General features: G+C 44.2%; 2 protein-coding genes and 4 non-coding genes across 7 annotated transcripts; all 6 read left to right on the top strand.

Moving 5' to 3' along the window:
* Positions 1 to 1,729: 1,729 nt before the first annotated feature.
* Positions 1,730 to 6,776, top strand: RPL17 (ribosomal protein L17). 2 transcript variants are annotated; one of them, XM_070421135.1, is made up of 7 exons: positions 1,730 to 1,761; positions 2,555 to 2,607; positions 2,697 to 2,737; positions 3,018 to 3,152; positions 3,777 to 3,875; positions 5,460 to 5,651; positions 6,695 to 6,776. In XM_070421135.1, exons 2-7 carry the CDS (start codon positions 2,568 to 2,570, stop codon positions 6,740 to 6,742), a joined length of 555 nt encoding a protein of 184 aa, XP_070277236.1. In that variant the 5' UTR covers positions 1,730 to 1,761; positions 2,555 to 2,567; the 3' UTR covers positions 6,743 to 6,776. The 2 variants fall into 2 exon arrangements, with proteins under 2 accessions (XP_070277236.1, XP_070277237.1); XM_070421136.1 differs by lacking the exon at positions 1,730 to 1,761 and adding an exon at positions 2,028 to 2,051.
* On the top strand, positions 2,408 to 2,473 carry LOC139014745 (small nucleolar RNA SNORD58). Its single transcript, XR_011472302.1, has one exon. It is a non-coding gene; the product is annotated as a small nucleolar RNA SNORD58 (small nucleolar RNA).
* On the top strand, positions 2,819 to 2,883 carry LOC139014743 (small nucleolar RNA SNORD58). Its single transcript, XR_011472300.1, has one exon. It is a non-coding gene; the product is annotated as a small nucleolar RNA SNORD58 (small nucleolar RNA).
* On the top strand, positions 3,253 to 3,317 carry LOC139014742 (small nucleolar RNA SNORD58). The gene has a single exon (XR_011472299.1). It is a non-coding gene; the product is annotated as a small nucleolar RNA SNORD58 (small nucleolar RNA).
* LOC139014744 (small nucleolar RNA SNORD58) lies at positions 5,703 to 5,766 on the top strand. The gene has a single exon (XR_011472301.1). It is a non-coding gene; the product is annotated as a small nucleolar RNA SNORD58 (small nucleolar RNA).
* A 1,039-nt stretch (positions 6,777 to 7,815) lies between the features above and the next one.
* Positions 7,816 to 18,308, top strand: CUNH18orf32 (chromosome unknown C18orf32 homolog). Its single transcript, XM_070421628.1, has 3 exons — positions 7,816 to 7,921; positions 16,598 to 16,785; positions 17,611 to 18,308. Exons 2-3 carry the CDS (start codon positions 16,621 to 16,623, stop codon positions 17,674 to 17,676), a joined length of 231 nt encoding a protein of 76 aa, XP_070277729.1. The 5' UTR covers positions 7,816 to 7,921; positions 16,598 to 16,620; the 3' UTR covers positions 17,677 to 18,308.
* Positions 18,309 to 23,054: the final 4,746 nt, after the last annotated feature.

Below are 23,054 nucleotides of genomic sequence, written 5' to 3'. Positions count from 1 at the left end.
TAGGAGGTCACTGTTCGATTCCCGGTCAGGGCACATGCCTGGGTTGCAGGCTTGATCACCAGTGAGGAGTGTGCAGGAGGTAGCCGATCAATGGTTCTCTCTCATCAGTGATGTTTCTCTCTCTCCCTCCCTCTGCCTTCCTCTATGAAATTAATAAAAGTATATTTTTTAAAAATAATAAATAAAAGATAAACCATTCCCCTTAAAAGGAAATAATCTCAAAGGTTTTAATCCTTCTAGTCTAATCCAATGCTAGTGAATACAAAATCAAGTGTAGTATCATGTCTGTCTTTTAACGATAGGCTTGATCTCTCTCTAAAATCACTGAGAATAGGGTAGGAGTGTGTAGGGAAAGAAGAAAGAAAGATTAAGGGATGAAGAAGGCACAAGACATATCATAGAAGGCTCTTAAGTCATCCCCAGGAATTTGGAACAGGAACCACATTAAAAAAAAAAAATAGAACCTGAAAAATGACGTGATCATTTTGGCAGCTGTTTTAGCAAAATGATTCTGTCAGCAATATGGAGGATATATTGGAGCGTGGAAAAATAAAGGCCAGAAGACCACTTAGAAGACTCTGGCAGTAATAACAGAGTTTAAGTGCTTGTGTGTGCCAAGACAAGAAAAAGAGAAATTGTTTTCTAGCTTTCTGGTTTGAGAACTTAGAAGTACAGAGAAGACAAGGCAAGGGAGAGGCAGGAATGCCTAGTGATGACAAACTTGGTCACTGGGGCTTGTCTTTGCTTCCAGATGTCACTTTTGAGCTGTGGGACTTTGGGGGAAATCCCTTAATTTCTCTGTGCCTCAACTTCATCATTTATAGAATAGAAGTAATAGTAATATCTCTACAGTTGTCCTAAGGGTTAATGAAAGAAATGCATCTGATTGAAAAGTACTGAAATAGTATCTTGAAATTAGTAAGCTTTTTATTTTTTTAAATATATTTTTTATTGATTTCAGAGAGGAAGAGAGAGGGAGAGAGAGATAGAAACATCAATGATGAAAGAGAATCATTGATTGGCTGCCTCCTGCATGCCCCCTACTGGGGATGGAGCCTGCAACCCTCGAATGTGCCCTGATGGGGAATCTAACTGTGACCTCCTGGTCATATAGGTCCATGTTCAACCACTGAGCTACGTCAACCGGGCCAGTTAGCACATTCTTTACACAGGTTGCAGTACAATTGACTGGGTGATATTTTTTTGTTGTTAAATTTGTTGAGGTGACATTGGTTAATAAAATTATATAGGTTTCAGGTGTAAAGTTCTGGAATGCATCTTCTGTATATTGTACTGTGTGTTCACCACCCCAAGTCAAGAGACTGGGTGACATTCTCATCCTGTGAATTTTTTTATTACCATAGTTACATTCCATCCTTTGCATCTTCTTAATTTTCCAATTAATTACAAATCACTTTCAGGGATACATGATCACATAATCAAACTTAACGAATGTTGAATAAATGTCTTGTCTATATGTAATAATACGTGATCCTGTCCTAGAACTACAAACCTGCTTTAGTTAATATTTAAAATTCCTAACTTTATTTCTGGATCAAAAAAGGCAGAATTTTGAGACAGTCCCTAATGAGGCATTTCGTTTTAAGGTCTTCTAAAACTTATTTCACACTCCCTTAGTCTTCCCCCTTCCTCCTCCCCTCTTCAAATCTCGTTTCTTTGGGTGAGAATCTCGCGAGATACTGAGTTCTCATGAAATCTCCCAAGAGCCTCCGCTCTTCCTCTTCCCCAAAGCGGCCATAGGTGAGTTGCTCTTCGGCGTCTCTCTCCGAGAGTTGAATCCTCCAGTTATCACCGCCATCCTGGCCTTGGGGGCGCCAATTTTGAGGCCCCTGAGTAGAGAACTCTCGCGGTTACTGATTTCTCGCTGAAGGCAGTGTCCCCCTGTGCGGGGGGAAGTATCGGAGCGCCCGACTTGGCGCCCGGGACGTGTGGCCCGAAAAGGGGTACGATGGGAGGGGTTGGGGGCTTTGGGAGCACGGGTAGGCCGTGGTCGGTGCCGCCTCTTACTCCGGAGGTCCAGTGTCTTCGCGGTGAGTGGTGGCCTCAGAAAATTGGGGAGGGGGGGAGGAATAGAGTCGGGTCGAAGCTTTCCTCCTTTTAGAGGAGTCTTCCAAGTTAGCTGCGTGCCACGTTGGTGCCAGCACGGAAGCGTGGGAAGGCGGCATCCGTGTGAAGCTGTGCGAGGGAAGGGGGTTTCTGCGGAGGGTGGCGGCTGGGGTCTGCCGCCCCGGGGCGCCGTGTCCTTGCCCCCGAGGGAGCCCTCGTTGCACTGAAACGGGCTGGTTGCCGCCCAGAGAGCAAGGGGGCTGGGAAGGCCGTGCCGCCGGGCGTGGTGCCGGCACTGCGGCCTGCAGTCAGCGGGAGGCCGGAGGGAGAGAAAGCGTGGCTGCGATGATGGCACCTCTTAGGACACCTTTGGATTCACCGTGAAAACAGCGGTTCTGTGAGCGGCTGCTGGCGGCACTGGGTGCAGGTTGAGGCTGTAGGTGACGGTGCGTCCGCGTGCTGACAGTTGCTCCGTTCTCCCTCCCAGGTGACCCCTGAAGATGGTTCGCTATTCGCTAGACCCGGAAAACCCCACGAAATGTAAGTGATCAGCACTTGGTGCGTTTCTTGTTTGGGGGTAAGAGAAACGAGACAACCCGCAGTTAACCGCAGTGCCCTCTGTTTTTTAGCATGCAAGTCAAGAGGCTCCAACCTCCGCGTGCACTTCAAGGTATGTGAACCCTTTATGCTCTAAGAGTCCCTGTGGGTGCTCCAGTGAGCCTTTATTTAACACCATATCCTGAGGAGGCAGCTGCAGTGATGTCTTTCTTAGGACACCTTTGGATTGACCATGAAAACCAATCAATTCTGAGCAGCCACCTTCTGGGTGTCGGTCATGAGTGTGTCGCGACTGTCTTGATGTTGACACCGTGAGGATTCGGGAACTTCATGCTTGCTTTGAAAATGGTGCTGCCTTCGCATGGTTAACCGCCGGTGTGTTTCCTATTTAGAACACGCGTGAAACCGCCCAGGCCATCAAGGGCATGCACATTCGAAAGGCCACCAAGTACCTGAAGGACGTCACTCTGAAGAAGCAGTGCGTGCCATTCCGCCGCTACAACGGCGGCGTTGGTAGGTGCGCCCAGGTGAGAATGGAGGGTTGCTGTTTGAAAAGACAGGTTGTAAGGGAAAGGGACTGGAAGGGATCGGAATGGCTAAGGTCTTCTTCCATCAGGCTGTTTCTGGTTGCTGTGATGACAGTCTTAGGACACCTTTGGATTAACCGTGAAAAAAACCATGTTCTGAGCAACCTTGAAGTGAATGAAATAAATTGGGTGTTTTTGTTTGTGATTTTGAGAGTATGTTTACTAAAGCAGGGAACAGCAAAATGGGAATGGCTTAGGACAGAAGCGGCAACGGGAGAGACGAGGGGGTGTTGCTTTGATCCCTAGAAATGTTACGGCAAAGGAGTGAACCAAGGCTGCGCTGTGGTCAGCTCACTGGAGAGACAGAACATGGGGCCTTGGAGACAGGTTCAAGGGTTTGGCCCAGGACAAGCTGCTGCTGCTGCCTACTGCTTCCCTGGTTGCAAGTCTCCGTGGGGTCCCTTAGAGTTTAGGAGATGCTTGCCTGCGGGGGAAGAAGAGGGAGAAGGAAAAGAGGAAAGGTGTGGGTATGCTCCCAGGAGGGAGAGCTGCCATAAATTAATTGTGGTTGTAACATTTTATTTAAATTGGAACTAACTAATAGCCTTTCTTTGTTTTCTTTAGGCAAAACAGTGGGGCTGGACACAGGGTCGGTGGCCCAAAAAGAGTGCTGAATTTTTGCTGCACATGCTTAAAAATGCCGAGAGCAATGCTGAACTTAAGGTACCCAAAGCATTAACACCTTTATATGTATCCAGTTTAGATGGTTGTTCAGTTAATGTTGTTGTCCAGACTTACTGTACAAACAATGAGACACTGTTGCAAAGAAACAAATACAGTTATCAAAGTGGTTGCTTTAGTAATGGTTACTGTGGTTTATTGCCAACACTTTTTAAAAAATATATTTTTAAAATATATTTTAAAAGAGGAAGCGGGAACGGGGGGAGAGAAACATCAATGATGAGAATTATTGATCAGCTGCCTCCTGCACAACCCACATTCGGGATTGAGCCTGCAACCTGGAATCAAACCATAGCCTCTTGGTTCATAGATCGATGCTCAACCACTGAGCCATGCCGGCAAGGCTGCTTGCCTACATTCTTAATGGAGAGATGTTAAATTTCATTTAGAAGTTAAAACTGTAGTCAACAAAATGGGTTTGTTTATTTCCCTTTAGCATTTGGAAATCTGGGCCAAAATTAAAAATGTGGGTCTCTGGCTATAACTCCCTTTTATTTATATCTATAATAATAAAAGTGTAATATGCTAATTAGACCAGACATCCTTCCTTGCGGATAAAGCCAAAACCAAAACCGCAGTGGGTGGGGGCTGAGGCGCAGGCCCTTGCTCAATTTCATGTGTCAGGCCTCTAGTATATATACACTGAGTGGCCAGATTATTATGGCCACCCCATCAGTACAATGAAGTGAATTAGTTATGCTAATAATAATAATAATAAAACCTTAAGAGTATTTGCTTAGGAAATTTTCAATATTTGGTATTTTTGGAAATGTCAGTGAAGTACTGATGGGGTGGTCATAATAATCTGGCCGGTCATAATAATATGGCCACTCAGTGTATATTTACTAGAGGCCCAGTGCATGGATTCGTGCACAAGTGGGGTCCCTCAGCCTGGCCTGCGGGGATCAGACTGAAATTGACTCTCAGACAATCCCATGATCCTCCAGGGGTCCCATAATGGGAGAGGGCACCCTGCAAAGTTGCTGTCAATCAGCAGCCCCAGCGTCAAGCGTCTGCCCCGTGGTGGTCGGTGCTAGGTTGCTTAGCCTCATGTCTTAGCCTTTTTTATATTTATATATAGGTTTTTAGAGAGGAAGGGAGTGGGAGAGAGGAACATCACTGTAAGAGAGGAACATGGATCCCTGTTGCCTCTTGCACACCCCACCTGGGATTGAACCCAAAACCCGGGCATGTGCCCTGACCACTGGCAACCTTTTGGTGCACAGGACAATAACCAACCAAATAAGCTACACCAGCCAGGGCTGGTTGTATAATTCTTTTAGCTGCTAAGCCATGCGGCCAAAATCTTGTTTATCATCAAAGCTTAGAAATTAACACTACTTCTCATGATTTTTAACATGCACTTAGCATTGCGCTGAGTTTTGGTAGTTAGGTTTAATTTAAGGAAGGACATTTAGAACCAAGTTTAAAGTAACTGCTTGAACTGATACTCGGCTTAAACTGTTAAGGATTGCTTTTCAAAAATGAGTTGTTAAGGCTGGAATTTTCCAAAGATGGTGCTAAGATAAAGGTTTACTGGTTATGTTCCTTCTCCCTTCTTCCCAGGGTTTAGATGTAGACTCTCTGGTCATTGAGCACATTCAGGTGAACAAAGCTCCCAAGATGCGGCGTAGAACCTACAGAGCTCATGGGCGGATTAACCCATACATGAGCTCTCCCTGCCACATTGAGATGATCCTCACTGAAAAGGAGCAGATTGTTCCTAAACCAGAAGAGGAGGTTGCACAGAAGAAAAAGGTAAATTTCTTAGTCTTTGCTCGGTTTCAGTTGTGTAGAGTAGGTGTGTGGTTGCTGTGATGACTAACTTAGGACACCTTTGGAATAACCATGAAAGGAAACTATTCTGAGCAACCTCGTATTTTATTTTTACTTTCGTGGATCTCATTTGTTTCTTGATTGATACTGAATAGTAACTTTGTACCGTTCAGTACATCAGAACTGTGATTGTCTGCTGATAGTCCCTCCTACATGTCCATTGCCACTTCCAAAAATGCCCCTCAGATCTAATAAGCCTATATTCAGTAAATGATGACAAGTCAGTGTTGTTTTTGAGAATTGCCTCATACCATTGTAAAGTTTAAGGTGTGCCGCGTGGGGGCTTGATTTAAGTATACTGTGAAATGATTACCACAGTGGGTTCTCATAGATACAGTAAAAATAAGAAGGGGGGGAGGGTATGGTAAGAACTCTTATGATTTCTCTTCCTATCAACTTTCCTATGTATCATACAGCATTGTTAGCTAGTCATTCATTTGGGTAGGCCAGAAAACGGAGTGATTCTGAAATCTTCCCTTCACACCCAATAGATTTTTTGTATTGATATTGTCACTTAAATATCCTGTCATTGGATCCTTAGCTGGTGTCACTGTCTTCAGTGAAAATCAATTAAAACTCCTTCCCTGATTAGTTATACCACATCTCCATGCCAAAGGACTCTTTCCTTTTATGTTTTTTTTTAAATATATTTTTATTGATTGCAGAGAGGAAGGGGGAGAGAGAGAGAGAAAGATAGAAACATCAATGAGAGAGAATCATTGATCATTGCCTCCTGCACAACCCCCTACTGGGGATTGAGCTCACAAGCCTGCACATGTGTCCTTGACCGGAATCAAACCCTTCAGTCTACAGACCAACGTTCTGTCCATTGAGCCAAACCAGCTAGAGCCTTTTTATGTTGATGTTTCCAGTTCTTTCACTGAAGCTAAGACCTCTTTTTAATAAGATGTAGTGTGGATGTTTCTTCAGGAAATTTAACAGTCCTTTTTATTTTCTTTCCCCAGATATCTCAGAAGAAACTGAAGAAACAAAAACTTATGGCCCGGGAGTAAATTCAGCATAAAATAAATCTAAGTAAAAGTAAAAGCAGAATGTTGGTTGTCTTTATTACTAAATATATTTCAAGTAATAAAACAAGTTTTCTGTTTAGAATTTAAAAATAGATTATTCTGTTCTGTCATTAATGTGGGTCATAAACATGCTGTTTTGAAAGTCTTGCTGCTTTTTTGCATACGATGGGATTAAAACATGGAGTTCTGAAATTTTTTTCCAGCCACTTCATTGAGATTTAACACTGCAGTTCACCACAGTGCCGTGGATCTTAGTATACTGTTATGAATCTATCACTAAAATCACTTTTAGGACATTGTAATCACCCCAGAGAGGAACCTTGGCAGTGGTTTAGCTGCTACTCCCAGCCCTAGGGAACTACTTAGCTGTAGATAGGCCTGTTGACATCTCAAAAAAAAATCACAGAATGTGGCCCACTGGCTCTGGTTTTTGACAGTACTTTCAGGGTTCATCCATGTATTGTACTTGATGTATAATTTATCAATATATTTATTGAACATTTGGGTCTTAAGCTATTGCAAGTAGTGCTGCTGTGCACCTTTGTAGGTTTTTGGATGGGCATGCTCTCATTTCTCTTGTGTATGTGCCAAGTGTAATTGCCCAGTCATGGTAGCCTGACTTTACAATTGTGCCACTTACAATACCCTTGCGGAGGGTCCCGGTTTTCTCCACGTCTTCAACACTGACCTTGGGTGGAAGTGAAGTGGTAGCCATTTCTTAAATAGCCAATTAAGGTTGACAATCCACCCTGCCCTTGAATGTAAGAGCCTTGCAACTAGGGGAGGGTGGTTGTAGGCACAGCTGCATTTGAAAACAAGAAGTAACCGCCCCTGCGGTGGGGAGCCATTGGTACAGGCTTCATTTCTTGGATCAACGAATTCCGTATTCGGGACAGCAGCTCCCCGGGGAGAGCCTGGGAAGCTCAGCCCCGCCCGGCGCCCCGGTGCGCGGGAGTGCCTGGGAAGCTCGGCTCCGCCCGCGGCCCCGCCCGGCCCCGCCCGGCCCCGCCCGGCCCCGCCCGGCCCCGCACGTACGCCTGTGTCGTCAGGCTGACGCAGGCTCGTCTTTGTCGGCCCCTTTTGCGGTGTCCATTGGCTCGGCGGCGGCAGGTCCCTCCCTCCGGAAGTGCGGACATTTCCACTCGGGCTTGGTGGTCGCGGGTGAGTGGGGTCGAGGGGGCTGGGGCTCTGGGCCGGGCCTAGGGGGAGCGATGGGCTGGGGCCTCGGCGCCGGCGGGCAGCTCCGGGCGGCGCGGACCGAGCCCAGCCGGGTCGCGGCTCCTGCCCTGGGCCCCGCGGACCCCTGCGCTGTCCGATGGGCCCCCCTTCGCCCTCCAGCGCGCCCCTGCCGCCGGCTGCCCCCCATCTTTCCCTCCGGTGCACCCTCCCGCCTGCCTTTGTCTTCCTGTCCGTTTATTCCCTCCCTTGGCCCGAATTGTCGGTTTCCTGGCCCGTCTGTTTTCGCCGCCATTCGCCCTCTTCTCCCCCGTCCTCGCTCCTTGTCTTCTCTCCCTGTCCCGCTCTGGTCTCCGTAAGACGCTGCTCCGTGCGGACCTGGGTCACCAGGGCGGCGCTCCCCTCCACCGCCCCATTCCGACGGCCTCCGCCTTGTCTCTCTAGTCCATTGCACTGGACTACGTCGAATAAGAACATTTCTCTCCTACAACAGTTTAATCCATTTTGCTTACTTCGTTGTCGTATCCGAGAACTGGTTTGTGGAGATTAAGTAAATTATAATTTTATCAGCTTCTCGTAGCCACCTTCGCGACCTTTCCAAGCCACCGTTTCCACATGTTCATGAAGTATAACTCATCGAAGAATCAGGACGATTTAGAGATGAAATACATAGCTTCATTCTGAAGAGAGCTAAAAAGTTTGATAAAAGCCATACGTTTGACAAAACTGATTAGTAGTAGTTATTCTCGAGAGTTTATTTAAAACAATACACACGTACTTACTTAAAACACAATTACAAGTAGGTAAAAATGAACCTTTATGATGGAGGGACTGCCAGTCATCAGCTTGCCAGTTGTTGGGAAGGATTTAGTTGGTTTGGGAGGTTTGGTAGGGGGATAATTAGCATAATCATTGTGTTTGGGGAGGGGTAGAGACCAGAGCTAGGAAACCGGGTCTTAGCCAGCTCTAGTTACTTGTTACCTTTGTGTGAACTTCGGGCAGGTCATCACTTTTGGCTTTTTTTTTTTTAGTAACGATTTCATGGCACTTACTATTTGCAGGCACTCTTCTGAGCTTTGTATGCATATTAATTTATCTAATTCCCATCCCTGTGAGATAGGTATCCTTATTGTCTACATTTTACACACGAGGGGGTTCAGGCACAGACTGGTTAAATAATTTGCCCGAGACCATATAGAAAGTGGGAGAAACATCTCACGTCCAGGCAGCTGCCAGCTACTCAGCCTGTGAGAGTGTGCAGCACCTAAACCACACCACCTTTTCAGTATCCCAGATCACATTCTAAATGTGTATGGACAAAAATAATGATTCCTTGAAAAACGTTGAAAAAGACTCACCATTCATTTGGCTTTTAAATATTTTGGTAAATTCTTAAGTGGTTAATTTGACTAGGGGACCTTTTTATTTTTATTTTTTAAATTAAATATTGTTCAGATTATTACAGTTGTTCCTCTTTTTTCCCCCATAGCTCCCTTCCACCCGGTTCCCATCCCACCCTTACCCTCTCCCCCCCCGCCCCCCCCCCGCACTGTCCTCATCCATAGGTGTACGATTTTTGTCCAGTCTCTTCCCGCATCCCCCATACCTTTTCCCCCACCCCCAGAATAGTCCACTCCTTTTCTATGCCCTTGATTCTATTATAATCACCAGTTTATTCTGTTCATTAGATTATTATTATTTTTTAAATATATATGCTTTTAATAGTTGGTAATGAAATTAATTTTCTTGTAGTAACCACACAGAATTTTGTGAATCAAAGCAAACAATACATTTTTGGTATAGTTTCTTTTAAATTGGCACCAAATTCTTTAAATGGCAAAGAATCTCTTTTTTTTGTTAAATTAAATCTTTATTGTTCAGATTACATTTGTTCCTCTTTCTTCCCCCCCCCAACTCCCTTCCTCCCAGTTCCCGCCCCACCCTCCGCCCTCACTCCCCACCCACTGTCCTCATCTATAGGTGCACGATTTTTGTCCAGTCTCATCCCGAATCTCCCACTTCCCTTTCTCCCCCAAGAATAGTCAGTCCATTCCCTTTCTATGTCCCTGATTCATTATAATCACCAGTTCATTCTGTACATCAGATTATTTATTCACTTGATTCTTAGATTCACTTGTTGACAGATGCATGTTTGTTGTTCATAATTTGTATCTTTACCTTTTTCTTCTTCTTCCTCTTCTTAAAGGATACCTTTCAGCATTTCGTATAATACTGGTTTAGTGGTGATGAACTCCTTTAGCTTTTCCTTATCTGTGAAGCTCTTTATCTGACCTTCAATTCTGAATGATAGCTTTGCTGGATAAAGTAATCTTGGTTGTAGGTTCTTGGTATTCATCACTTTGAATATTTCTTGCCATTCCCTTCTGGCCTGCAAAGTTTCTGTTGAGACATCAGCTGACAGTCGTATGGGTATTCCCTTGTAGGTAACTGAGTTTCTTCCTCTTGCTGCTTTTAAGATTCTCTCTTTGTCTTTTGCTCTTGGCATTTTAGTTATGATGTGCCTTGGTGTGGTCCTCTTTGGATTCCTTTTGTTTGGGGTTCTCTGCGCTTCTTAGACCTGTAAGTCCATTTCTTTCACCAGGTGGGGGAAGTTTTCTGTCATTATTTCTTGAAATAGGTTTTCAATATCTTGCTGTCTCTCATCTTCTGGTACCCCTATAATTCTGATGTTGGTGCGTTTGAAACTGTCCCAGAGGCTCCTTACACTATCTTCGTATTTTTGGATTCTTTTTTCATTTTGCTTTTCCAGTTGAGTGTTTTTTGCTTCTTCGCATTTCAAATCTTTGACTTGATTCTTGCACTCCTCTGGTCTGCTGTTGGGTGTCTGTATAATATTCTTTATTTCAGTCAGTGAATGCTTAATTTCTAGTTGGTTCTTTATCACAACATCGAGGGTCTCATTAGATTTCTTGAGGCTCTCATCAAGTTTATCGGCAGTTTCTAGAAGATTATTGAGAGACCTTAAAAGTGCGTTTTTTAGCTCTATATCCTCCATTTCTGTCATGTTTTTTTGTCTTCGCATTTTTTATGCTTTCTTGGTGCACCCCCTTGTGGTCTTTGTGCGCAGTCTTGTTGTAGTTAAGCCTTAATTGTTGTCGGCAATACTAGGGGTAAATTGTCCTCCAGGTTAACTGGCTATGAGAGTCAGCTGTGTCTGCAGTGGGAGAGCTTCTGTGATGAATCTCTAGGGCGGTGCTAATCCAGCCTTTGCCTGTGGCTATCCGGCAAATGCCTCTGTGCAGGGCTTGGGTGGGGCGGGTCCCTGGGGATCTACAGGGCGGGCGGGGCGAGCAGTTATGGCTGCTCTCAGTCCCGTCCCCAGCGGCTCTGCAACTGCTGCAAACCTTGGCGAGAAAGCTGCCTTCCCGCTTCTCCTGTTTGAGTCTGGGTCCCTAGAGACTCACCCGGATCTGGAGCTCAGAGTCTGAAACTCCCTCCCGATTGAAAACAACAACCGTGCCCTCCACCGCCGGCCCGCTCCACGCGCACCTCTGCACCTTACTATTTCACCTCCACACTGCGCCTCCTCTGACTCTCGGTATGGATTTCTCTTTACTTCTAGTTGTAGAGAATCTCTCCTCAGCCAGCCTTCCTGTGGTTCTTGGTGATGTCCGTTCCGTCTTTTAGTTGTATTTTTGAAGTGGTTGTTCGAGGCAGCAAACTCCGGCCTTAACCTATGCCGCCATCTTGGTTCTCCTCAGATTATTTATTCACTTGATTTTTAGATTCACTTGTTGATAGATGTGTATTTGTTGTTCATAATTTGTATCTGTACCTTTTTCTTCTTCCTCTTCTTAAAGGATACCTTTCAGCATTTCATTTATTTTTTATTTTTTATTTTTTTTTAATATATTTTTTTATTAAGATATTACATATGTGTCCTTATACCCACGTTACCCCCTACCCTCTTCCCCCGCCCCCCCCGTTGTCCATGTCCATTGGTTAGACCTATATGCTTGCATGTAAGTCCTTTGGTTGATCTTTCCCCCTCACCCCCACCCTCCCCTACCTTCCCTCCAAGGCCCGACAGTCCAATCAATGCCTCTCCGTCTCTGGATCAGTCCCTGTTCATCAGTTTATGATGTTCATTATATTCCACAAATGAGTGAGATCATGTGGTATTTATCCTTCTCTGACTGGCTTATTTCACTTAGCATAATGCTCTCTAGTTCCATCCATGCTGTGGCAAATGGTAAGAGTTCCTTTTTCTTCTTCCTCTTCTTAAAGAAGACCTTTCAGCATTTCATTTAATACTGGTTTGGTGGTGATGAACTCCTTTAGCTATTCCTTATTTGTGAAGCTCTTTATCTGACCTTCAATTCTGAATGATAGCTTTGCTGGATAAAGTAATCTTGGTTGTAGGTTCTTGGTATTCATCACTTTGAATATTTCTTGCCACTCCCTTCTGGCCTGCAGAGTTTCTGTTGAGAACTGACTTTCTCTTGCTACTTTTAAGATTCTCTCTTTGTCTTTTGCTCTTGGCATTTTAATTATGAAGCGTATTGGTGTGGTCCTCTTTGGATTCCTTTTGTTTGGGGTTCTCTGCGCTTCCTGGGCTTGGAAGCCTATTTCTTTCACCAGGTGGGGGAAGTTTTCTGTCATTATTTCTTCAAATAGCTTTTCAATATCTTGCTCTCTTGTTCTGGCACCCCTATAATTTGGATGTTGGTACACTTGAAGTTGTCCCAGAGGCTCCTTACACTATCTTCATATTTTTGGGTTCTTTTTTCTTTTTGTTTTTCCAGTTGGGTGTTTTTTGCTTCTTCGTATTTGAAATCTTTTTTTTTTTTAAATATATTTTATTGATTTTTTACAGAAAGGAGGGGAAAGGGATAGAGAGTTAGAAACATCGATGAGAGAGAGACATTGACCAGCTGCCTCCTGCACGTCCCCTCCTGGGGATGTGCCCGCAACCAAGGTACATGCCGTTGACCGGAATCGAACCTGGGACCCTTGAGTCCGCAGGCCGATGCTCTATCCGCTGAGCCAAACCGGTTAGGGCCGTATTTGAAATCTTTGACTTGATTCTTGCGATCCTCTAGTCTGCTGTTGGATCTCTGTATAATATTCTTTATTTCAGTCAGTGTATGCTTAATTTCTAGTTGGTCCTTTTTCACAACCTCAGGGGTCTCACTAGACTTATTGAGGATCTCATTAAATTTATCAGTGGTCTCACTAGATTTATTGAGGGTCTCACTAAATTTATTGGCGGTTTCTAGAAAATTCTTGAAAAACCTTATAACCGTGGTTTTGAACTCTGTATCCAGTAGTTTGCTTTCCTCCATTTCTGTCATTTGTGACCTGTTTCTTTGTCTCCACATTTTGGCTGCTTTCCTGTGTTAATAGAGTGGCTTTGTGTGCTAGGTGTCCTATAGGGCCCAGTGGCTCAGCCTCCCCAATTACCTGAGGAGGACACTCTTGGTGCACCTCCTTGTGCGCTTTGTGCAGTCTTGTTGTAGTTAAGCCTTGATTGTTGTAGGTATCACTGGGAGGAATTGACCTCCAGGCCAATTGGCTGTGAGAATCAGCTGTGTCTGCAGTGGGAGAACTTCTGAGCTGGAGACACCTTTATGGGGCAAGACTTGCTTCAGTGGGGCTTTGGTGCTCACTGAGCCTGACTCCTGAGTGTGTCCCTTATGGATTTGAGGAGTTGTAATCTGGATGGTCCCACTCTGACCACTGGGTACACTGGCTCTTGGATCACTAAGGAGGTGCTAATCTAGCCTCTGCCTGAGGCCACCCAGCAGGAGCTCAGCAGTTAAGGAATGCAAGCTGCTGTGGGGCCTTGGGCCAGCTGCAGTTGGTTAGGTAATTTTCAGAATCCAAAGGGCCAGGCCTTTCATATGCAAAAGCCTCCATGCACGGCTTGGGCGGGATCCCAGGGGATCAATAGGGTGGAGCAAGCAGTTATGGCTGCTCCTCAGTCCTGCCCTCAGAGGCCCTACTTCTCAGTGTCCCGACTGGAGTTCAGAGCAGTTGGGAGCTTGAGACTCCCTCCCGCCGCGTCCACGTGCGCCTCCGTACCTCTGCACTTTACTTCTGCACCTCCTCTGAGTCTTGGTATGCTTTTCTCTTTCCTTCTAGTTGTAGAATTTCCCACTCAGCCAGCCTTCCTGTGGTTCTGGATGATGTCTGTTTTATCTTTTAGTTGTATTTTTGAAGTGGTTGTGCGAGGCAGCAAACTCCGGTGTTTACCTATGCTGCCATCTTGGTTTTTCGTCTAGGGGACCTTTTTAAAAAATGGTTATGAATCCCTTGTAAAATAGCTCTTCATTCATTGATATACATCTGGATTTTTGTGTGTAGCTCTTATAATTCATTTCAAAGTCATTAAGATTGAATTATCTGTGCCATTGTTCACTTATATTGTGAATAATTTTATTTTATTTATTTATTTATTTTTTAAATATATTTTATTGATTTTTTTACAGAGAGGAAGGGAGAGAGATAGAAAGTTAGAAACATCGATGAGAGAGAAACATTGATCAGCTGCCTCCTGCACATCTCCCACTGGGGATGTGCCCGCAACCCAGGTACATGCCCTTGACCGGAATCGAACCTGGGACCTTTCAGTCCGCAGGCTGACACTCTATCCACTGAGCCAAACCGGTTTCGGCATATTGTGAATAATTTTAAATTGCCTTAGTGTGTCTTGATAAAATTTTAACATCCTGAATTACTAGCCTTATTCAGTGTTCTGAAGCTTCTCAGTTTTGGGGCTTTTTTTTTTTTTTTTAATGTTTTTATTGATTTTTAGAGGGAGAGAGAGAGAGAGGAACAGCAATGAGAGAACCATCCATCAACTGCCTCCTGCACACCCCCTACTGGGGATGGAGCCCATAACCCGGGCATGTGCCCTGACTGGGAATCACACCGGCAACTTCTTAGTGCTGTTCAACCAACTGAGCAACACCAGCCAGGGCAAAGCATCTTCATGTTTAAGGCCTACTCTAAGGGATTGAAAATTCTTGTAAATTTAAGAAGTCTTTGGTTTAATAGTATTTTGTGGAAGTAGTATTTGTTCTTTTTAAATAAATTGCTGATTTTGAGAAATTCTAAGATGATTTCTAATTATCAAGGAAAACAGATGTGTTAATTTTTGGAAATGAACAATTTCCTTATACTAATAAACAATTTACTTATATAAAAATAATAAATAAACAGATAAATAGTTTTATTACACGGTACACCTTAATTGCCACTAAAAAGAAAAAGCAGTTATATCAAGGGAGAATTCTTGCCTGGAAAAGGCCAACCAGTTTGCAGCATAGAGGTCTTGCAAAGTGATATCTTAGAGAGTTTTGTGGATGAAAGGAGCCACATGCTGACCTGACAAGCTCAGGGGAGGCCTGCATGGCAGTCTAGCAGACTCGGAGACCTAGGGTAACCACAAAGGATGGTCTGAAAGTAAACTTTAACTAAAAGCAGTTATGGTGGGCAGTTGCTTCCTGGGCCAGTATCTTCACTGACAAGGTCAACCTTTACCTTAACTGAGCCTATCTGTCTTTTTGCATCTGTGATAACATACCCTTGAAATGTCTGGGTGACTTGTGACTTCCCTTTATCTGGAGCCCCTGGGGCACAACCATATTCCTTCATCATCATGTTAATTGTTCCTGCACCCACCTAAGTATGTGTCCATCATTTTACTTTTTATCCAATCCCAGGGGTTTCCCTGCTTTGCTTATCCCTCCTCCTTAATTTATCACCAATGAATTTCATGTAACCCACCTATGTTCCTCCTTTGATTGAAATGTATAAATACAAATGTAACCCTGCCATTCCCAAATTCGTTAAGGTTCTGCTTCCCGGCATATGTCGACAGTTTGGCTCAAATAAACTCACAAAATTCTTTACAGGTTTCAATGGTTTTTTTTACGTTAACAGTTTCATATTATAATGTTTGCCCTTAGCATTGTAGGTTTGGCTAATTAAGTCATACTTACCAAGTTCCTTAATGTTTTGTTCATTCCTTTGCTGTATGTGTAAATTAAGATGCAGAGATACCCGACCTCACTGGGTTTGAATAAATGAGTTATACAGTTGTCCTTCAGTATCCTCAAGGAATTGGTTCCAGGAAACCCTTCCACCACCACCACCCCCCCATACCAAAATTCCTGGGTGCACAAGTCCTAAAAGGTGTAGTGTTTGTAAATAGGTTCCAGTATGCCTACACATCACTTCATTTGCGTGGATTTAGCGAGGTGCTCTGTGCATAGCAAATTCAGGTTTTGCTTTTTGGAATTTTCTGGTATTTTCTTTTCAAATGTTTTCGATTTGGGGTTGGTTGACTCCATGATGCAAAACCTGGGAATACAGAGGGCCAACTGTATATGCAAAGCATTAAACTGCCTAGCACCTAGCAGATGTTGGCATCTTTATCATTAAATTTATGGTTGGGGAGCAGTGATTGGAGAGATTTGGAAGCGGGAACGTTGCTATTATTTTCATGCTTACCACCTATTATTCCTTAACCTTGCAGATAGCAGTATCTTTAGTAGGTTCTTGCATTTAGCTAATAGTATGATCTAAGTTTTTCGTTCAGTGTAGAAATAATCCTTTCGAACATCCTAATCTTGCTAAATTCCTTTAGTCATTAATCTGTGAGAAACTAATTTGTTTTTTCTTTGCATCTATCAGCTCAGGAGCTCCCACCTGGGACAATGGTGTGCATTCCTTGTATCGTCATTCCAGTTCTGCTCTGGGTCTACAAGAAGTTCCTGGAGCCATACATATACCCTCTGATTTCCCCCTTTGTTAGTCGCATATGGCCTAGAAAAGCTGTGCAAGAATCCAGTGATACAAGCAAAGGCAAAATAGGCTATAAGGTAAGGACATTAAAATACCTCGACGAGGAAGTCTGGGTGAGGGGGTGGTACAGTCAGGGTAAACTATTTGGCTTTTGGAAAGGCAAGTTCTTGGAACCAGAAGCTTCATCAATGTGTCTTACTTTCCTTCTTTTTTTAACCGGAGGTGGGAGCGGAGCGTTGGTTTTCCCTCCCAGCCTTTCCGGCCCCTCTTTTTCCTCCTGGGCGAGTTACCTTTGTCTTTCCCTCTTCGAAGCTCCAAGGGCTTGTTTCCTGAGCCTGTGCAGCCCAGCTGGCTCACTTCTACTTACCTTTATACCTTTCTAAATAAACTTTCTCTTATAATTTGGAAAAAAAAAATAAGGAATTTGGGTATTTTTTTAAAAGCAATTAACAGTTGGTTTAAACCAAAGTTTTAAACTAGGCCTCTGATTAATGCAGATGCTCCTTGCCAATGGCCAAGATAATAGCCAGTATTTCGTGGCTGCTGAGAGTAATGGTGACTAGCTCATGGGTGTGAAGAGATGACATGAAAAAAAAGCCAGTTTCCCTGGTTGATAATTTTGGTGGGAGACTTAGTTTAGGAGGATCGTAGAGGTCATTTTATTTTATTTTTTTACAAAATGAAGTTATTATTTTTAAATGACTATGTAGAGACTACCTGTTGTTTTTAGCAATGGTGCTTGTTAACGTTCAGCTTCGATTGTGTTCAACTGCACTAAGCCATCCTGCATAACTCTAGAAGCAGAGTTTTTTCATTCTGAAGTTTGTCGACTGTTTTCAAAGAGAGAGTATCTCTTATGATGAGTGTCTCGTAATAATCTCTAAAATGTTTTTTCATTTTAGGGTGCAGACATAAATGGATTACCAACATCAGGATCGACAGAAGTCTCTGATAAAAAGAAAGACTAAAGGCATTGACCCAGGGACCTCCTTGTTTTCAAAATGGACCTAATAATGTGAAGCACCTTCTTTGTAATTGTCTCTGACCTTTTTCTCTTAGAACTCGGGGTGGATGTTTTAGATGTTTGTCTGATGCTGATCAGGAAACACGTGGTATTTATATTTAGAATGTATTTGGTTATAGTTAATGATCTCATTCCCGCGTTCCTTTTTCGTTAACGTAGCTGTAATAGTATGAGTGAATAGGAGGTTTGTGCCAGTAGACATTGTTACTACATCAGTCCCTAAGCATCCTTGGGCTTAGCTTCTGTTCAGGCTCTTTGAATTTGAGTGGAGTGTGTTTTCACTATGAAACAGTACAGTGAGACTGGGCAGTGAAATAAAGGGAGTGTTTGGAGGTGATAATGACTTGAAACATAAAGTTATAATTACTGCCCAACACAATGGAGCCCCTTACCTGCAAGAGTTGAAATTACAGGTCATTGCTCCGAAGAAAATTGCAACGACAAGAAATTGAGGAAATTTCTTTGGGAAAAATGGAACAGTTTTTACATAAATGTCTAATGTATATTATAAAATTCTAATCCTTGTTGCATTCCTTCTATTCCTACAGAATGTATTAAATATTCAGTTTAACTTGTGGTTGGGGTTTGGCTTTTTTCTTTTTCTTTTTTTTTAAGTTTAAATATTTCTTAAAAGGGACAGTTTTCACCATACCAGAAAGCAGAATTATAATAGTGTGCTGGCATCTGGACAGTTCTGAGACAATAATATATTATTTTTTAAAGTAGATTGTATCAGTTATTTATTGTTGCATAATAAGACACTCCAAAACTTAGTGGTTTTCAACAACAGTGACATGACTGCACAGTTCTTTGCTGGTCTGGGCCTCTATATGGTCTTTCACTCCTTGGCTGCTTCACTTTAGGGACTTATAATGTTCAGGGGTGATGATGAACCATATCTTTATATCATACTAGAGGCCTGGTGCACAAAAATTTGTGCATTTGGGGGGGAATGGGGGGGTCCCTCAGCCCGGCCTGTGCCCTCTCGCAGTCTGGGACCCCTCGGGAGATAACGACCTGCTGGTTTAGGCCTGCTCCCGGGTGGCAGAGGGCACGCCCAATCCCTAGGTGCAGCCCCTGGTTGGGCTCAGAGCAGGGCTGATTGGGGAGTTGGGGCGCCGCCCCCTGTCATGCACAGAGCAGGGCGGATCGGGAGGTTGCGATGCTACCCTCAGTCATGCTCAGGCCGGGCCGATTGGGGGGTTGGGGCACCACCCCCTGTCACACTCTAGGCAGGGTCGATGGGGAGGTTTGCAGTGCCACCCCCTGTCACACACAGAGCAGGGAGGATAGGGAGGTTGTGGCCCTGCCCCCTGTCGCACACAGAGTCGCAGGGCAATCAGGGGGTTTGGGCGCTGCCCCCTGTCATGCTGATCTGGTGCCAGGAGGCCTCGCGGCTCCGCTGATCCCGGTGCTGGGAGGCATATTACCCTTTTACTATATAGGATAGAGGCCTGGGGGCCAGCTGGTTTGCCCTGAAGGGTGTCCTGGATCAGGGTGGGGGTCCCCACTGGGGTGCCTGGCCAGCCTGGATGAGGGGATGATGGCTGTTTGCAGCTGGTCACACACCCTTCAGGGTGGGGGTCCCCATTGGGGTGCCTGGCCAGTCTGAGTGAGGGGCTGAGGGCTGCCTTCAGGCTGGCGATTGACTGAAGCTCCCAAATGCTCCTTTTTTTATTTTATTTTTTTTATTCTGGGCCAGCTTTAGCTCTGGCTCTAGCTCTGAGGCCTCGGCTGCTGAAAGCTGGTATCTGATTTGTTTGCGTTCTATAATCGAAACAATGTATAACTCCAGCTCTGAGATCCCGGCGACTGAAAGCTGGTTTCTGGGGTTTTGTTTAGCTTCTATATTTGTTACAAAGTTTCAAACTGCCAGCTCAGAGGCCAGCAAGGCAGGCGGGGAACATTGGAGTCCTCCTTCACTGAAGCAAGCAAGCCTCATGTTCGCTTCCAGCTGCCTGGCTGCCGGCCGCCATCTTGGCTGACAGTTAATTTGCATATACTCACTTATTAGCCAATGAAAAGGGTAGCGGTCGTACGCTAATTACCATGTTTCTCTTTCATTAGTGTAGATTTACTTATTCCCTCTGAGGCAGGGAGTGATTGGAAGAGTCTTCTGCCTTTGGGTCCCCAATGAAGTCCTGGGTCCTAACCAAGGCTCTGTTACACTCTATGTGTGAGCAAGTCAGTGACTCACCTGGTCTTCATTTCATAGAAATCAGTAGGTTTCAAGTGTTCTGCCCCAACCCACGTGAGGAATAAGATAAATTCCCTTTAGCAACTAAATTCAGTTGATTAGTTTGTTGTATAAAAACTATATTACAAAAATAGCAGATGTTCATAGTAAAACAGTGCAATGGAAATTTAAATGAAAAGTTCATGTTCTTTCACTATCCTTCCCTCTCCACAGATGTAACCACTGTTAGTTCTTTTGTGTAGCCTTCTAGCAATTTTCTTAACATTCCTTTGTTTTTATTAAATATATATTATTTTTATTTTTTTATTAATTTTTTACAGAGAGGAAGGGAGAGGGATAGAGAGTTAGAAACATTGATGAGAGAGAAACATTGATCAGCTGCCTCCTGCATACCCCTAACTGGGGATGTGCCTGCAACCAAGGTACATGCCCTTGACTGGAATTGAACCTGGGACCTTTCATTTCGCAGGCTGACACTCTATCCACTGAGCCAAACCGGTCAGGGCAAATAATATTGCAAGATGTATAATGTCTCTACTCCCTTAGTCCCCAAAGGCTTTACTCATTTAGCTGTTGCTTTTGTCTTATGTTTTATCTCTATATTTCTAAGTTTTATATATATTGCCATTTTTGGAACTGTCGACTTTCCACATTACTGACTTCCTTCTGTGGCTGAGATATAGCTATCTTACGCTGTGTTTCCTCTACGTCTCCCACACATCCTCCATATAGGTTTGTGTAACTATTGGTTAAGTCAGTGGTTCCCAAACTTATTTGGCCTACCGCCCCCTTTCCAGAAAAAATATTACTCAGCCCCTGGAAATTAATTTTTTTAAAATTTTAATAGCAGTTACTCATCGCCCCCAAATGCACCTGTGGCCATCACCGCCCCCCTGGATTGCTGCAGCGCCCACCGGGGGGTGGTAGCGCCCACTTTGGGAATCACTGGGTTAAGTCCTTAATCGGTATTTATATCATGATGAGTGTGCTGCACATCTTCCACTTGTCTCTCCAAATCTCTGCTCCTTTCACCCTACTTAACTGCCCAAGAAAGCTGCATGGACTCCATCAACAGACTTTCCATGGCCTCTGCGTTGTGTTGGGTCTGGCCAGTGGGGATCTGCAGCAGGGATGGGAGGGAGGGAGGGAAGGGAGGAGTGGGGTTAGGGCAGCCGTGGGCAAACTACGGCCCAAGGGCTGGATCCGGCCCGTTTGAAATGAATAAAACTAAAAAAAAAAAAAAAAAAAGAAGACCGTACCTTTTATGTAATGATGTTTACTTTGAATTTATATTAGTTCACACAAACACTCCATCCATGCTTTTGTTACGGTCCTCCGGTCCAGTTTAAGAACCCATTGTGGCCCTCGAGTCAAAAAGTTTGCCCACCCCTGGGTTAGGGTATTTATTCCCTTGGTTCAGCCCTTTTGGGTCTCTTAGACCAGGTGTGTTCCTCAGCCAAAAGGCACTCCAAGGTGGCCCACTCCACATGACTCCCTTCAGTTTCCACTAACCTCTCCCCCTCCTCGTCCTTTTGGGCCTAGAACTCACTACTGGCTCCGAGTCACTGCTTTGCTTCATGCCCCCACCCTTTCCTGTGATTAATGTTGCAGTTTTATGTGTTACATGTGTTTGCAGGTCACCTTAAATACTTTTAGAAAGAAGGGTATGAACAAACCATCACATGAATACTTAGTCCCTGCTCTTTCCCCTTTACTGCATCATCTCTGAATGGAACTTTTGGAATACAAGCAAGCTCTTAGTGGCTTGTCCTACATACTGAGTTGACAGTCATCGAATATCTTCTAGGATCCTTTTCATATGAACTGTATACTACTTTTGTTTGTTTTTAGTTTCCAGTCTACAGCATTTCAAATTAAGTGTACTTATTTGTAATGTATTTTTTTTATACAAAATTCATAAGGTATAAGAGCGTACACAGATAAAGATTCCTTCCTCCCACCCTGGTGCCCAGGCACCTAGTTCGCCTCCTAGGTAGGAGGCAATCAAGGTTACCGGTTTCCTCTTTTTTCTCATTTTTTTATTTTAAGTTTCTCTTTATTTCTTTCTTGAATTGCCTTTATGTACAGTCGTCATTTTATAAACGCACATACACCTGATATTTTCCAAGGAATAGGAGCTGGAAATAAAAGCTCAGGGCAATCAGGAGAACTGAAATTGCCACAGAGAAGTTCTGAGGAGCACACTTCCTTAAATGCCCTTCATGGCCTCTCCAAGTTTCTCCTGTGCACCTGGGGACAGTCTGACCAGGCGGCACAGTGGCTAGCTCTGTGTTAATTGCATTCAGTTTCTCCTCCATTGCTTGTTTGAGGAGGATGAGTGAAGACGTGATGGCTTCTTTCAGAGTCATAGGCTTGTGGTAAACTTGCAAGGAGCTCTGGGCACCCTTTGAAGCAGAGCCAATCGCTCAAGCACCTCACTGCACATGGGCCCTATGAAACAGCGGAGGTCCTTTCTCACCAACTCCTCCAATAACAGTGCCACTCCACAGGGACGAGACATGGCACCCAGATCTGCACCTTCTCCAAACGGTAGAGCCAGATTGGACACGGCCTGGGTCACACTCGCCGTCATTGTCTAATTGTAGGTGAGCCAATGGTTCTGTGTCTCCACTCTGGCTTTCTCAATTACCCATAAAGCAGTGTCAAAGGTGACACGCCAACTCATTTTTTGGTTGATTTTTCTTTGTTAAATGGCATTTAAATATATAAAATAAATATCAAAAATATAAATCTTTGTTTTACTATGGTTGCAAATATCAAAAAATTTCTATATGTGACACAGCTACCAGAGTTAAGTTAGGATTTTTTAAAATGCTGACATGCCAAGCTCAAAAGGTTCGCCATCACTGCCGTAAAGCCTTCGCAGCAGTAATTAGCTGCCGGAAGCCGGTCCATCCTTGCTGCTTGACACAGTTGCTGCAGGAAAGAAACATCTGCACAGCATGTTTCAAGGGACCTGGCATATATAGCATATTGTTCTTAATATGTTTGCTCTCCTTAGCGCCATGTGTTTTAACCAAGGTCACCTCTCTGAGAAAGGTTGTTTCCCCAGGTGGGGATTTTTCCCTGAGGTTAGGGAGGGGATACAACCCCTTAACTAAGTG

Source organism: Myotis yumanensis, unplaced genomic scaffold, assembly GCF_028538775.1.
Source record: "Myotis yumanensis isolate MYYU_CA2020_CCGP unplaced genomic scaffold, mMyoYum1.0.hap1 SCAF_7, whole genome shotgun sequence".
Taxonomy (NCBI): Eukaryota; Metazoa; Chordata; class Mammalia; order Chiroptera; family Vespertilionidae; genus Myotis; species Myotis yumanensis.
The sequence above is the reverse complement of the archived record's forward strand: the minus strand, read 5'-3'. Positions and strand labels throughout refer to the sequence as shown.

Coding starts and splice junctions, on each gene's coding strand:
- CUNH18orf32 (XM_070421628.1), top strand. CDS start 16,621: ATGGTGTGCATTCCTTGTATCGTCATTCCAGTTCTGCTCTGGGTCTAC. Junction 16,786..17,610: donor AAGGCAAAATAGGCTATAAG/GTAAGGACATTA, acceptor TTTTCATTTTAG/GGTGCAGACATAAATGGATT.
- RPL17 (XM_070421135.1), top strand. CDS start 2,568: ATGGTTCGCTATTCGCTAGACCCGGAAAACCCCACGAAAT. Junction 2,738..3,017: donor ACCTCCGCGTGCACTTCAAG/GTATGTGAACCC, acceptor TTTCCTATTTAG/AACACGCGTGAAACCGCCCA. Junction 3,876..5,459: donor AGAGCAATGCTGAACTTAAG/GTACCCAAAGCA, acceptor CCTTCTTCCCAG/GGTTTAGATGTAGACTCTCT.